Here is a 17605-nt window from a genome sequence, read left to right as displayed (position 1 = left end):
CTTATTACGAACTAGGCAGAATTTTGTAAGTTAAATAACAACCAAACCATACTTACAATTTTCTATGGAAAAATGTCTTTGGCTTCAAAGTGTCTTTGGCACTGAGTTAGTACAGAACACATGGAATACAATTCATTCATTATATAAAATTGTGGAGAACATCATGGACTCTGGAATCAGACTTCCTGAACTAAAATTCTGCCTGTAGTGTTTAATAACCACGACTTTGGACAAGTTTTAACCTTTCTAATTTAGTTTTCTGAGAGGTAAAATGAGGAAATTACTAGACCAATTCTAAGTGTTCTAAGAATTACAGTTGACATATCTAAGGGACTTGGAGAGGTACCTCGTACATGGTAAACTCCAAAGAAGGACTGAATATAATTTTCATTACTATATTAAATTTACACATCCAACAGTGATTAGTGCATGACCTGAAATGTCACACTAGTTCTCCAATTGTAATTTTATTATTTTTTTTATTTTTTCCTCTAAATATAATTAATTATCCAGTTAGCTAACATAGAGTGTATACAGTGTGCTCTTAGTTTCAGAAGTAGATTCCCATGATTCATCGCTTACATAAAACACCCAATGCTTATCCCAACAAGTGCTCTCCTCAATGCCCATAACCCATTTTTCCCTCCCCTCTTCCCCATCAACCCTCAGTTCGTATTTAAGAGTCTCTTATGGTTTGCCTCCCTCTCTGATGAAACCATTTTTTCCCCATCCCTTCCCCCATGGTCTTCTGTTAACTTTCTCAAATTCCACATATGAGTGAAAACATATGATATCTGTCTTTCTGAATGACTTATTTCACTTAACATAATACTCTCCAATTCCATCCATGTTATTGCAAATGACAAGATTTCATTCTTTCTTATTGCCAGGTAGTATTCCATTGTATATATAAACCACATCTTTTTTATCCAATCATCAGTTGATGGACAATTGTTTTGTTTTTTTTTTTCATAATTTGGCTACTGTTGTTAGCACTGCTATAAACACTGGGGTATATGTGTCCCTATGAATCAGCACTCCTGCATCCTTTGGGTAAATTCCTATCTAATTGTAATTTTATATTTTAATTTATCTCTACAACTTTAGAAATCTTATTAAAAAAAGATGATAAAAATAACAGGGGGAGTGGGTTATAACCTACAAAAACTATTCACAAATTGAATGACCAGCAATATAAACAAATCATATTAAAACTAAGAAAGAAGACCTTACAGATCATATTTGCATCTATCATTAAATTGCTTACTTCCCCAAGCCATTATTTCACTAAACCAATTTAAACCTGGGAACAAATTTTTTGAGCTGGAATAAGTTGATGTGTAATTTATTTTTTTTACATGTCCATCAATAAATGAATGGATAAAGAAGTTATGACATACAGAGAGAAAAAGAGAGGGGGAATATTATTCAGTCATAAAAAAAGAATGAAATCTTGCCATTTGCAGCAATGTGGATAGAGCTAGAGAGTATAATTCTAAGAAAAATAAGTCAGTCAGAGACAAATACAATATGATGTCACTCGATGTGGAATTTAAGAAACAAAACAAATGAGCAAAGGGAAAAAAAGAGAGAGAGAGAAAGAAACCAAAAAACAGACTCTTAATGATAGAGACCCGATGGTTACCAGAGGGGAGGTGGGTGGAGGGATGGGTGAAATAGGTGATAGGGATTAAAGAGTACCCTCATCATGATGAAAAATAAAATAAATTTTAAAAAATCAACAAAAAATAAAACAAAAACAAAACAAACAAACAGATTTCCAAAGACTTTTCAGTGTTAGAAATCCAACATGTGTATAACTAGCATGTTTTCAGTGAGCCCTTACTCACTGAAAGTGAGAAGCCCTGCTTCTGGTTCTTTTTAGGAAGCATTTACCCACACCCAAGTGGAACTAGGAAAATTTGCAAAGGAAGACACCCTGTCCATTACAAATTCTTTTTCTGGTTCACTCCCTTCTTTTTTCAAAAAAACAAAAAAACAAAAAACAAAACAAAACAAAAAAAAAACCAAAAGTGTACCCTTTGCAGTCTATTAAATACCAGTTCCTAGTTGTTGTTGCTTTTTCATGTGAATAGTTATTTTCAATAATTATAATTATTTTGTGGTTAAATTCTTTTTGTCTTTTATTTTGGCTTAATACTGGATAATATGTTCAACAAAGAAAAATAATAAGGAAACTTATTAACGTAGTCCTGTTGACCTGTATTGCCAAGACATATTCTTTTGTGAAAGACATGAAAACTCAAATACATTGTGGTTTAATCTATCCATCATTAACAGGCTTCAGAATCTCCATTTCATCAGTATTAAAACCTAAGGTAATTTTTTTTAATGACCAAGAAAAAACAGTATCATAATATATTAATGGGTTAATCATTTTTTAAATATTGTATCTTTCATTTATATATCTATAGAGAATAAAACTGGTAAATTTAATTTTTCTCCCCAAATGATACTAAAATCTGAAATTACCTATAAGGATTTGGAGCAAATTCTGGATTATGATGTTTTCCCAGTCTTGAGTAATGAAAAATTTTTAAATGAATTTGAATTTTCTATGCTATATGTATAATTCATGCTCAATAACTATCCCTTATCGCTTGGCTTATAGTAAACTAAGACTATCTATGTGTATGAAACTACAATGATCTGAGTTTAATAAGTCAAAAATAATTGTAAGGCATGGCTCTAGCCACAAATAAATTATCTATCTCATTACAAATAAATTATCTATCTCATTAGAGAAACAGGACATGTAAACATTAAACACTAAATAAAACATGACTAAGTAGAGATGATAAATGTAAGTGGTAAGTGCTATTAGAATCTAGGGAATGGAGCCATCATTTTGAGTACTGTGGTTGTGGAAGGTAATCCTGATGAAAGAAACTTAATCCATCTTTCTTAATGTAGAGTATTTTAATGGATATATAGGTTTATAATTTAAATATAACACAGGAATAAATAAGTGCCATTTTGGAGACAGTCTAACCAGAGCAGTGGGCTTATTCTAGTCAAGTGAAAACTAAGGTTGATAAATTAGGTTTGGAGCAGATTTTGAAGGCTTTACATGACAAAATGAGGAGTTTAAATTTTATCAATAAGACAATGGGAAATCACTAATTTTTTAAGAGAGGAAAATAAATGATGACAATATTATTTTATGAAGATTAAGCTGGAGTTGTTTACAGAATAGATTGGATGGAAAAGATAGCAGAATCAGGGACCAAATAAACCAGAGATTAAGGTCAAAGATTTAAATTACGTTATGTTTATGGAAAGAAATCAGAAAAGACATGAACATGAAATCCTAGAAAGATTATGAGGAAATTCCTTGGTTTGCTCCTGAAACACTTTCAAGCTTTAAATGAGGAACAAAGAAATGTTTGTAAGAACCAATCCAAGATAGTGAATCAAAATTTTAGTAGGAAAATGAAATCAAGAATTCAATGGGAGAAACTATGAACCAAGGAACCCAGGCTCATCCAAAGAATGACATGTAGCCAGATAGAAGTTCATCAATTTATACATTGGCACTGCAGATACAAAAGAACAAACTCCATTTCCTCATTGCTAGAAACCATAATGCAGTGAGGAATATAAAAAAGTAAACATCATTAAAATGCCATGAAATATGCACTAAAATAATGTTTTGAATTGTGCATTGTGAAAACAATACAGTGATATTAATTCTTCTAAAGATGGGGAGATGAAATTGGGGAATGATTTTAAAAACTGAATGTTAGTTTATTAAATAGAGGGAGAGGTTACATGAAGTACAGAAAAAGGCAAAAGCATGTGGTTGTAAAGTGCCATGGTTATTTTGAGAAATGGAGAAAAGTATTGTGTGGCTACAAAGTAAGATTTGTGAGAAGAGTTACTAAATACAAGATTAACTGGAGAGGAAAAGTACAAATTAGTAAGGTTTTTCAGTGCATTGCTAGAGGGTTCAGATTTTACTTTGAAGCAGAGAATTAGCATTAAATATAAAATATTTGTTATATTTGCTGTCTGCTGTTCTTTGTTTATTTGCTTGCTTGGCTCAGGACAATAGCTCTTGTATTAGTAGTAGGAGAGACAAACCAACAGATTCAAGTGTTGATCTGGAATCTTGAATGGCTTTTTCGAGAAAAGACTGGATTGGCAGTATGTCACAGCTCTATTCTGCTGAGTAATGAAAGCCAAGTGAATATTATAAAGGAAAATGCACATTACTTTTAGATGAGCAGCTAGAGTAAGGAGTTAAAACAGCTATACAAAAAGATAAGTTTGCTTATAACAACCTGCAATTTTGAAGGACACGTTTCAAAGACATCAGAAAGACAGACTAGGGCCAGATAGCAGAATTCAGATTTGACCATGATGCTTTCAACTAGTAAGATAATTGGAATAGCTGTATATAAATAACTGTAATGCATGGTATAACATAATTAGTATCAAAAGAAATAAGACACCACAGTAATCCAGAAATATGGGACAAAATTTCTTTCTGGGGTTATTATAGAAGTTGTTTGTGTTTTACTAGGAGGGTGGATGTTTTCTTGTTTCCTTTTTTTGCCTTCTCTCTTGCTTTATATTTATTTCCTTTTTCTTCTTCCTCTTTCTCTTTTTTCTTCTCTTTCTCTTTCTCCTTCCTCTCAACTGTCTTTTCTTCTTCCTCCTCCTCTTTCCCTTCTTCATCATCACCATTGCTGTCATTGTCTTCTGAGATGGAATGTGAAGTGAAGTTTACTGATAGATAAACTTTAGTGTGCATGGGATAATATTAAGGTATTTTTAGATAAGAGCACACAGCATGTGGATAGCTCATAACCAGTTACAAGTAAAGTATATTTTTGAATATAACAAGCATTTTTGTTACATAGAATAATCATGCATAGATGCATGAAGGGGAAGAGTAAGAAGTAAAGTTGAAAAGATAATTTAGGACTAGAACATTGAAGTTTTGAGTGGAAAACAAAGAAATGAAAACGTCAGTAAATTAAGAGAAAGGATCATGGCATGTTTTTAGTAGTTGCAATGAACTCTATTGCAGTAATGTTTCATCCTCTTAGTTTAGTCTTCCTCCTTTACCAATGTTACTCTGTCTGGGTAACATCCACATTTATAACAATGATCCATTCAACATCCTGACTTCTCTGTTTCTTAACCTATTTGCCTCCCTTGAATTTGCACTCCATCTCACCTTTGCCACCCATTACAAAAGTTTAAAAACCTGAATTTTGTGATTACCAATGATTCTGCCTTCATCTAAAAAAAGATTCTTTTTTTTTTAAGTGTTTATTTATTTTTGAGAGAGAGACAGAGACAGAACATGAGCAGGAAAGTGGCAGAGAGAGGGGGCGACACAGAATCCAAAGAGGCTCCAGGCTCTGATCTGTCAACACAGAGCCCAACGCAGGGCTGTAACCCGTGAGATCACGACCTGAGCAGAAGTCAGACACTTAACTGAGTCACCCAGGTACCCTGACAAATAGATTCTTTGGTTAAGGTATCAAGTATTCTTGAGCACTGACTTTGTACCAGGTACTGTTTGAGATTACAAAGGTAACAAAACAATGTGGTCTCTGTCCTGCTTAAGCTTATAGATTACAAGAGAAACAGAAATTGAGCAAAGGGATACAGTGCAATCAGATTGAACGATCAGTTACAATTGTAATTAGTTTTACAAAAAAAGAAACAGTTCTATAATATATACTATATATACATATAATATATATAGAAATATAGAGAAAAATAGAATATATAGAGAAATCAAATATATAGAAAATATGTATATTATAGTACTATTTCTCTAATATATACATATATGTATATGTATATATTAGAGAAATGATATGGATATTGATATACATATAGATAGATAGATGATAGATAGATAGGTAGATAGATAAAGATAATTAGAAATGGAAAGAGAGAGATACAGACAGACAAAGAAACAGAGATTAACCTGGTTGGATGGGGAGGGGGAGGATGTAGAGGGTAAGAAAATACCCTGTATTTGAAGTGGAATTTAGTTGTCTACAAAATTGGAAATGACTAAATGAATTCTGCTTTGCAAACAGTGGGAACTTTTCCTGGGGAGCAACATAGAATAAGGAGGGAAAGTTGGCTTCAGAATTAATGTAGTCCTAGATTTGTAGCTCTTACCTGTCATTTAATAGCTCAGTGATGTTGAACAAGTTATTTAACCTTTCAAATAATCAGTTTCCTCTTAATTAAAATGGAGATAATCATGCCTACCTTGTTGTGTTTGTAAGATTTAAATGACAATATAGTTACATACACTTACAGCACTAGGCTTACAGCAGGTGTTCAAAAAGTTTTTTTCTTTCTTTACATCTAGAATCTTTAATGCACATAAAGCCCCATGATGAAGCTGTGATAATTGGCATCCCCCCCTCTGGAAAGATTTATCTTTTGAACCATATCATTCATAAAGCCTTTGAAACCCATAAGAATTTTTATAAAATAAAATATGTGGTGAATTGTTTACAAAGTAAATCAGGGCCTGGTATGTTTAGTATCTCAAATCTGAGTGCTAACAGCAGGAATGCTGGCATTCTCAATAACAAGACTGAAGTGAGAAAACAATCTGTGCAGAATAAAGTGTAAAAATAAACTTTTAACAATAGTTAAAACAACCCATTTGTCACATTTTTTCCCCGAGTTATGCAACTAGGCAGCTGATCAAATGAGCTAGCAGAACTAATTCCTCCAAGGATATTTAAGTCCCATGACCTCTCAGTGATTACTGTATGAATAAATAGACAGCTATGGGTAAGAAACTTTTCTGGAAGGAGCAATTTCTCTGAATAATGCTAAAGAATCTAGAACTAAAAGGTAATGTGGTTTTCTAGGTAGTTATAAGGTATAGAAGCTCACTCCAGTGAACCTAAATAAGAGACTTTTGTTTTCAGGAAATACATGGCGTGGTAAGATAAAGGAGAGATTCGAAAATTCCAAGATTAGGGTTTGCAATATGGCCCGACTCCATGGGGACTAAGACTGTAAAGTAGCTGAATCCAAACAGTTCTTGGAATCTTAGTAATAGGATTATATGGCTATTTCCTTTATATATTTCCCAATAATGCAATTCAGCTCTTATACATAGTTTTTATTTATTTTATTTATTTTATTTTATTTTATTTTATTTTATTTTATTTTATTTTACTTTCCAGTTGGCTTAGTCTTACCTTCTGATTTGAATAGATCTTCTTTACCTTCCAGATAGTGTGTGTGTCGAAACTGCTTTCTCATAACTTAGGTTTGCCTTGTCTTACCTTTATCTTATTTCTATATTACTAGTTTTAGTTTCTTATAGAAGGGACTGTGAATATAGCAATTTGTGTTTAATGTGCTTAATGCAGTGAAGAAAGTCCACTGTATATCTGCGGCATTTTACTTTCTCTTTTTAATGGAAAAATATACTAGCAGAAATAAATATTTGAATAAACCATATAGAAATACAGCTGCTAATCATAGCAGGTACCAATATTTTTTTCATATTTGAAAGGCACACACAGACAGATAGACACACAGACATAGACACACATACAGACACACACACAATGCACAAAGTCAAAGAAAACTTAGTAAGAAAATCATGCATGAGAGTTTTAAATTGGACTTATGTTTTTGGTTATGAAGATATATTTACAGTGAAGTTTCTGTAATTGTATTTGTAAATACAAATTTATAAAAATAGCAAACATACTGAGGCACCTGGGTGGATTAGTCGGTTATACTTCTGACTCTTGACTTTGGCTCAGGTCATGATCTCACCATTGTGAGATGAAGCCCCATGTCGAACTGAACATGAAAACGCTTAGGATTCTCTCTCTCCCTCTCTCTCCTTCTCCTTCTCCTCCTCCTCCCCTGCTCATGCTCTCTCTCTCTCAAAATAAAATAAACATTAAAAAAATTTCAAACATACTTAATTTCCTAAAAATGGAAAACTTTTTTTTAAAAGGAAAGCTTTTAACATACTTCTCATAGTGAATATTCAACTCTTTGTTAAACTTTTAAAATTTCCTCTATCGAGACTATTGTTTTAAAGCTAGAGAGCTTATTGTTTTGTTCAGAAAAAAATATATAGTTGATTTCTTTAGACTTTACTTTTATAAATTATTTTTCCCAGTTATTGATGCACATGGGTTGAGTCTTCAGATTATGGTGGAGAGAGATGCATATATTTCTCTAAATCACAGTGTCAAGAACAGGAGAAGAAAATACGTCTTAAAATTCAGTAATCAATGGAAACCAATTACAGTGTGAAGCATCCCCTTGATCAAATTTTTCTTGGTGTGTGGAAAGGGAAACAAAATCTATTGGTCTCTCTGATTTTCAGAATATATGTAATAGTCATGAAAAACATTTAATAATAACACTTCTAGTTCTTTTCAATCTCCTTAGATAAATACTACTCATAATGGTACATTTATTTGAAGATAACACAAATTATTTATTTCCTCTTGCCAAGAGATTCATCAATCCCTTTATTTACATAACAATGATTCATCTTGAGAAACTATGATTCAGAGAAATATGTACTTTTGAAGAGAGAAAACAATATGTTGTCTATCTAGGCTTGTGAAATTGTTGCTTATCAGATAGGACTCCATTTTGGAATTGAAAACACAGCATCTGGATAACATTTTCAAAGATTATAACTTTTAATTTATTTGACTACAGTAGTAAAGAGGAACATACGAATGTGCAATATATATTCCCTAACATACTTCTAGATTTTTAAATCATTCGTAATATTAACATTCGCATTGTACAGAAGAAAATTGACCCAGAGAGGGTTTGTGATTGCCTCAATGTTTCAATAGAGCCAGGGCTGGAGCTGGGATTTACATCACTTATCTACAAATCACAAGTTGATATTCAGTGTGTCCCAAAAAGATGACTACATAGCACAAAGTCTATTGGCACAATGTGAACTATTTAGTCTTTTCCTTTCATTCCATCTCATATTTGTCATTATCATTATTGTTATTATCATTATTATTTACTGGTGTTGTGTTGTTGTTGTTGTTGTTTATTTGGGCTTTTATTTCCTTACCAGGTCACTTACACAGCACAATACTTACATATTTATATTCAAATTGCTAAAGACAGTTAAAAAAGATATTTACAAATGAAACATCTGCAAAGATTATTTATCACTAGGCTTAGAGTTGAAACATGTACAATGAAATTTTTGTAAGTTTTCCATTTTTTTGGATGTTGTTGGCTCTCTAGTCTGCAACACACTTAAAGAAACGGTACTTGAAATTACATTCCACTTAGGGAAAAGCACCTTAACTCTTTGCAAGTAATTGGAATAAACAAGAAAATCAATGGTAATGCAAGCTGGTGCAGCCACTCTGCAAAACAGTATGGAGGTTCCTCAAAAAACTAAAAATAGAACTACCCTATGACCCAGCAATTGCACTACTGGGCATGTATCCAAGGGATACAGGTGTGCTGTTTTGAAGGACACATGCACCCCCATGTTTATAGCAGTACTATCAACAATAGCCAAAGTATGGAAAGAGCCCAAATGTTCATCGATGGATGAATGGATAAAAAAGTGGTGTGTATATATATATATATACACACATATATATATATATATATATATATATATATATAACACACACACACACACACACACAATGGAGTATTACTTGGCAATCACAAAGAATGAAATCTTGTCATTTGCAACATGTCGATGGAACTGGAGGGTATTATGCTAAGTGAAATTAGTCAGAGAAAGACAAAAAATCATATGACTTCACTCATATGAAGACTTTAAGAGACAAAACAGATAATCATAAGGGAAGGGAAACAAAAATAATATAAAAACCGGGAGGGAGGGGGACAAAACAGTAGAGACTCATAAATATGGAGAACAAACTGAGGGTTACGGGAGGGGTTGTGAGAGGAGGGATGGGCTAAATGGGTAAGGGGCACTAAGGAATCTACTCCTGAAATCGTTGTTTCACCATATGCTAACTAATTTGGATGTAAATTTAAAAAAATAATAAAACAAGTTATAAAAAAAGATGATTTATCATAAATAAAAAAAATAAAATTTATATTTGAATTGCCAAAAAAAAAAAAAAAAAAACAACAACCATGAAGACATAGAAGGAGAATAATGTTGTCTCAGCTGGAAGACCTTTGTTTATCAGGAATTAGGGTAATTTGGGGTCATCTTCTAATGGCATGTAATTTTAATAGGGCAGCCTACTATCCAAGAAAAGGTATGGAGAAAGAGATGAAGACATGTACAGTGTCTCCAGGGAGAAAAAATAAATAAATAAGTGAAATAAAATAATAAAATAAAATAAAATAAAATAAAATAAAATAAAAATAAAGGAACTACTGGGGCGCCTGGGTGGCGCAGTCGGTTAAGCGTCCGACTTCAGCCAGGTCACGATCTCGCGGTCCGTGAGTTGGAGCCCCGCGTCAGGCTCTGGGCTGATGGCTCAGAGCCTGGAGCCTGTTTCCGATTCTGTGTCTCCCTCTCTCTCTGCCCCTCCCCCGTTCATGCTCTGTCTCTCTCTGTCCCAAAAATAAATAAACGTTGAAAAAATAAATAAATAAATAAATAAATAAATAAATGAAGGAACTACCTTGAATAAAGAGATAGGCCTAATATTTTGATATTTAACTAAGTGTCTTATAGGACTGCTTCTCTTTCCTTTAACATCAAACCATACCCAACAAAACAAATTACAAGCTACACCACATATGACTTGAAATAATAAAACTTGAAATTAAACTATGGATATGGATATTAATCCATGACAGACAGTCAATGATTGATGTAGTACATGTGTTTATGCCTGAATTGTTGTGACTGAAATCCCTCAATAGAGTGATGTCAAGCAAATAGCTGTTAAACACCTAAGGTCAGAAAATTCCTATTTTTGCCATTCTGCCAACAGCATTCTATAGGAACTTGAGCCAGTTACCTGACCTCTTTGACTCTTAACTCTCTCGTCTTAAAAAAAAAAAAAAAAAAAAAAAAGATAAATTATATACACTAACGTGGACTTCAGCTCTAACATAATTGTCCCATGAAATGTAGGGCAAAACTTAATTGCTGAATGTAATCAATTGTCAAAGAACAAGAAAGGTGAAGAGCTTTCTCATCTGTCCTTATATGTTCACCATAAGAGTAAAATTAGAAAGAGTTATACCTTATAGTGCAGCTCAAATTAGATAATGTAATTTGAAGCTTCTTATTCAAACTTTTTGATTTTATATTTCATATATAGTTGAGAAAAGAAGTAGAAGAGGAAATAGTGTTGAGAAAGAGAAGTGCTTAAACATTCATTTTGATAAAATAAGACTAACCACTCAATTCACTTGCTATATACAAATCAGGCTCTTGGTTCAGTGAACACTGGACTAGAAAGCAATCAAAGGAATCAGCGTATTGGAGTAATACATTACATCAATGGTAATTATCTTCTGTTCCCTCAGAGTATGGATTAGAAAAATGAGACCTGCAAGTCACTGACCTATCAGAGATGGAACAGTCTAAGTCATTAGCAAAGCTACGTTCAGAAGCCAATCTTTTTGGTGCAAATATTAGTGATATTTGTCTATGATTACTTTGCAAAACACTAACAAAGAAAAAGCAAAGATAATCTTCTTGTCCTCAGTGAATTTGAATACTTTCCATCTAAAGTGGGCCACATTCTTTCTTCAAGGCCCATATCAAATTAATAATTGATAGATAGATGATTGATGATAGATGATAGATAGATAATAAATACATAAAAGTTTTCTTGCCAAAGGTAACCTTTTCTGTCTTTGTACATCCAGTACATTTTGCCTTTATATCTTATATCACTTTTCTTACTCTTTCTAGTTTCCATCTCTCCTGTCCTTTCTCATCTCACACACATACACAAAGAGGGATTACACATAGCACTATCTATACATGCACATGGACCTAGATGTGCACACATGCCCATAAACACAAACATCCCCAAACACATACAAGCTGCTCAGAGAAACATCTGTACTAAATTATAACTATCTCCTCTATACTGCTTTATATACAGGATCTCCTAAAATTTGGGGGAGGAAATTAGCTCCTCAGTTGCTTGAGAGCACAAGCACAGGAATTCACCAGTCCTCAGCTAGGTCTTTGTTTAGGTGAAAGTCATATCCAATCTCAGAGCTTCAACTGCCACTTCTAAATGATGACATTAAATGTCTGTCACTAGTCCAGAACTCATTCCGAGCTTCATTCCCTCATTGAGTTGTCTACTCAGATTCTTCTGAATATCTTACAGGTATCAAACTCAGTACTGCTAAACTGAGTGTCATCAGCTTTTCCACTGTAGCTGTGTTCTTCTTCCTTTCATTCACATCATCATCCAGCCCCGAAGCTGAAAGCCTTAGTGTCATTATTGAAGAGGTCCACACCCTTGTCTCCAGCAACCACCCTCAATGTGTGCCAAGCTCACTTATTTGTTGTTGTTGTTGTTGTTGTTTTTGTCTAGTGCCTCTTCTCTCTCACTCTCTCTCTCTCTCTCTCTCTCTACCACTGTAATTCAAGTTTGGACCTTTATTCCTTCTATCTTGCATTATTGAAATAATGTTATTGATGTACTGGTTTCTGCTCCAATTTCAGTATATACATCTCAGCAGAATACCACTCTTCTATTCAAAACCCAAGTGGTCCAAATTATTTACAGATTAAAGTCTGAATGTGTTACTCTGGTCATCAAAGCCCTCTACTTTTTGTACTCCATTTATATTTCCAAATTTGCCCAGTATCATTTCTCTTCATATACCAAACGTGCCAGAAAAGCTGATATTCCTACTTCTAGTAGTTTCCCACATTTTTGTCTTTATTCTTAGAGTTTCATTTGCTTTTTCTCCTATCTTTTCCCTACTTATTCAAATCCTAACTATTCTTATATATATAGTGCTTCAAATGTACATAATAGTTTAAGGATATCTTGTTCATAGCACTCATCACTTCCTATCTTGAATTACAATAATTTTATATATATTGCTCTTCTGCCATACTTGAGTCATTGTCTAAGAATACACTTGCTGAGTGCTGGAGAGCACAGACCATGGCTGATTTATCTTAATAATCCCCACAATGCCTAGCAAAATGCTTGCATATGATATATATTCAATAAATATATGTTAGTGGTTAGCATAGCTGTCCTCCAGTAAATATATGTTGACTTAATGAATAAGCATTCATTTTTATGACAATGATAAAGAAAGTTTTTACTTATTTAGAAAAAAACACAATCATTTATCATGGGAAATGTTCATAGTTATTTATTTCCCCTGGAATATAATCAGTAACTAAACTAGCAGTGTTGATTAACATTTCTAATAATTATTACTTGAAATGGTATTGAATATACATGCAACTTCAGACTGAGTCCAAGTGTACTTCTTACTTCAATGCATTAAAAATTTAGCAGTCATCAAACAGACATTAACAACCAAACCACGGTGCTTTTCAATGTAACATCTCCAGAATTGGAAGGAAATTGTGACATTAATTTTATGCTTAAAGAATGCTCTCTATTTGCCAGGTGTGATGGGAGAATATGAGCCGAAAATTGAGGTCCATTTTCCTTTCACGGTTACAGCTGCTAAGGGAACAACTGTTAAGATGGAATGCTTTGCACTTGGCAAGTAAGTACACATTCTTCCATAATTAGATACAATTATTTATTAAAGTGTGATATATCTTATTTTTGGATCACTTATTTTGCTAGATTTAATTTTCCCAGAAGCTACTTGGTAGCTATTCATAAAAAAGAAAAGAAAAGAGAAAAAAACAGTAAGATGGGAACTGATGAAGTAACCAATTATAATTATCTTTCTAGTGATTTCTATGAATAGTAATGTATATAGTCTTGCTATTTTATTTTTTAAATTTTTTTTTAAATTTTTTTTCCTTTTTTTTCAACATTTTTATTTATTTTTGGGACAGAGAGAGACAGAGCATGAACGGGGGAGGGGCAGAGAGAGAGGGAGACACAGAATCAGAAACAGACTCCAGGCTCTGAGCCATCAGCCCAGAGCCTGACGCGGGGCTCGAACTCACGGACCGCGAGATCGTGACCTGGCTGAAGTCGGAAGCTTAACCGACTGCGCCACCCAGGCGCCCCAGTCTTGCTATTTTAACATAAAGCAAACTTCTCTAAGTAAAAGAAGAGCTTTATATCTCTTTGCCTATATGTCTTAAATTTTCAATGTCATTCTTAAATATCATTCAACAATGATATAAATAAAACATGGATAAAAAGATAAGGTGTTATCTGCTTTTTGTGCATATGATATAGATTCTGATAAGATATAATGAGACAACAGTATAAAAATCATAAAGATAGTAGTTACAGTGAGCCAATTGATTAGTATTTTCTGAAAGAATGATAACATGATAGCACCAGCTGTCAATATGTACAATATGCAATCATTCCCCAAATGAGAAAGATGATATATATCTCACTATAATGACTGCTAGACTTAATGATTCTATTTCTGAGGGCTTAAATCCTATAATATATATAATCACTTGTCAATGATGTTTATAATATGACTATTGAGCATACAGGCAGGAGTAAGATTTTGATTATATTTGATTAGAGTATTATGATTTATTTTAAACAGAGTGTTGTTTTGTATTTTTAAGGTGATAAAACCTCAGGGTCCTTTCTAGACTCTATAATTATAATTTACATAAATGCATCTCTATCAGAGTTACTAATCATTTAACTTCAGTTGTGGTGAGCTAGCTCCCACAACATAGCTATAAAGTACTTGGAGATAAAACATGCTATATAAATGTGCTTAAAGTAGGTTTAGCTTATGGGTGAGAAAAAATATTAGTAAATTTGAAAAATTCATATTTATAGTAAATTTATATATAAAAATCCATAGTAAGAAGATGTCTAAGGAATGAACATAGTGAACATCATACTTTTTTAAAATTTAAAACTGATTGAAATAACATACACATGTGCAATTCTATTTAAATCTGAGTAGAAGCATGATCTATAATAGACTGAAAACAAAATAAATTGTTATGTATTCCATTTGTAAGCAAAATATGCCTGTAAGTAGAAATATATTTCAAGAACTAAAAATTCATCTAGGGAGTATTTGGGCTGATATCTGAGGAAGCTTTCCAAACCTAAAGATACCTAAATGGACATGATTAAATCAACCTTAAAATTATTGTTTTTCACTATTTGCCATACTGAGGTATCAAGTATGCCTGAAAATGTCCTGAGTAATCAGCTGGATTCTGATAAATACAAAAATAATATGTTTTGACTTAATGCCAAAGGTTTTAGTATATCCTGCAGTTAAATAATTCTTTTTTTTTCCTGCAGTTAAGTAATTCCTAAATGCCAGAATTTGCATTAAAACTACAAACAAAAGAAGGTCATATTGTAAAACAAATTACAGAAATGGATTTATAGAGGAAAAAAAATAATTTGGGATATTTCCCCAGGCAGGCTTATTTAATAAGTTAGATGAGTTTGCTTTTGGAATTCTTAAAATATGTTTAGTAAATTGATCCTTAAAATCCCTTTCATTCTAGGTGGAATCCAACAGTCAAATTATGTTATTTTAATACTTTATTTTCTTCATCTTTTCCACTCCTTTGTTACTCCTTCTCCCCATTTTCCCCCAACATAAGTAAGCAAAAGGGAAGGTAAAGACACACAGCCTATCAAGAAAGTCTGTTGCTCACTTGATATCCTTTTTATGAAGTGTCATAATTATGAAAAAAGCATGTATGAAGAGTTTACCTCTACCTAAAGATTAACCTACCACTGATGAAAGTAAACAAAATTTAAAAATAACATCTTTACATGTGTTAATTATTTTAAAACACTTTTTTTAATTTTTTTTTTTCTATGTTGAGAGACAAAGAAAAAGATAGAGGATGAGCAGCAGGGGGGATGGGGGGAGAGGGAACAGAGGATCCAAAGTGGGGCTCCATGCTGACAGTAGAGAGTTCGATTCGAGGCTCAAACCCACAAACCTTGAGATCATGACCTGAGCCACCCAGGTGCTAATTTTTTTAGAGTATACAATCATGTGGAATAGATCCTTATTTCATCCCAACATAATCATAGAAATTTCAAATTAATACCTGAGCATCTGCTTAGTTCCCACAGCCCACTTGAGCTGTTTCCCACCTTAACAAGGACATTCTCTGGTGGATTTTTGCCTGCCCAAGAACTTTATTATATACCACTAGACACTGATCAGGACCTTGCCACTCAAGCTGATATCCCCTTTCAGTCTGTCCACATAGTGTTTTAAACAAATGTTCCTCATGGGGTATTATAACCAAATTCTGGCATAGAGGATACCAAGCTCTTTGCTATCTCATGGCCTTTACACTTGCTTTCCCTCTATAGGGAACACTCTTCCCTGTTCTTTCCATGCTAGCTCCCACTTATCCTTTGGCCTCAACTTAAATATAACCCTCTAAAGAGAAAAGCTGTTACTACTTTATGTAACTCACACTCATTATTCTCTATCTAAATATTTGGGGTATTATTCATCATAACCCTCAATACAATTTTATATTATTTACATATAAGTTTCTCTGATTATTTCCCCACTGGATCAGGCATAAATCCAAGTGGAAACAGGGTACAATTCATATGGTTCAAAAGAGTTTACTAAAGGCACACATTCAATATCAATGAGCAAGGTTAAGGTAACAAAAAAAAAAAAAAAAAAACCTGAGGCATTTGTAGACTAGTGATACCAAGAAGTCATTCCCACCCTTAAGCCAGAATGAAAAAGGAGGAGGAGATAATAATGTCACCAAAACCAGAAAGAGCTGGATATATGGAGTGGGCTGTGGCCCCCAAGGCAACTATAGACACTGAAGAAATGCATTAAAAGAACACGGCTAAGGAAAGGGTCAGGAAATTCATTTCCTTTTTTCTTTTTCTTCATGCCTCCCCATCTCTGGTGGCTCGCATGGCTAAAGGCAACCAGAAGCCTACCTGCAAGCCCAGAGGAGCTGCTGGCAGTACACAAAGCAAAGGAGGGAGTCTGGGGGAAAAGGAATATGACAGATAAGGGAGGCAAATGGAATAAGTTTTAAACTCCATGAAAGCAGGAATCATGACTACATTCTTTACTTATTCCTAGTGTCTACCACAGTGCTTGACACGTAACAGCACTCAGGAAATATTTGTTGCAGGAATGAATAAAGTCAGAAAGATTCTGTCTACTTAATACAATTCAAGTCTTTATTAGTAACACATAATAAATAAACAATAAATAGCTTTTTATGCATAAAATCTTTTGATTAACTCCTAATCTCCCAAACAAATCCACCTACATTCATACCTCTACTTCTTGCCCTCTCATCTTTTCTCATTTATGTCTACATTTACACTTATATTTTAGTCCTCACTTTTTCCTGCTTATTCTTACCTCGCTCCACCAGTATCTCTCTTAGACCTACAATTTCTCCTTCTCATTTTATTTTATTTTTAAGGCATGTTATCATGTCCAAATTATACTTACTATTTTAAAAAAATGATCCCAAAACCTT

General features: G+C 33.3%; 1 protein-coding gene across 2 annotated transcripts in view; it reads left to right on the top strand.

Moving 5' to 3' along the window:
- CNTN5 (contactin 5) overlaps positions 1-17605 on the top strand; it is a 1378474-nt gene that overhangs the window by 1011638 nt on the left and 349231 nt on the right. For both annotated transcript variants that reach the window (XM_045483542.1, XM_045483543.1), the window contains one exon: positions 13599-13701. In XM_045483542.1, coding sequence (XP_045339498.1) covers positions 13599-13701 — 103 coding nt within the window. The remainder of the gene's footprint in view (positions 1-13598; positions 13702-17605) is intronic.

The sequence above is a fragment of the Leopardus geoffroyi genome, chromosome D1 (assembly GCF_018350155.1).
Source record: "Leopardus geoffroyi isolate Oge1 chromosome D1, O.geoffroyi_Oge1_pat1.0, whole genome shotgun sequence".
Classification (NCBI taxonomy): Eukaryota; Metazoa; Chordata; class Mammalia; order Carnivora; family Felidae; genus Leopardus; species Leopardus geoffroyi.
Note: the sequence above shows the minus strand (reverse complement) of the source record. Positions and strands in the feature narration are given on the sequence as shown.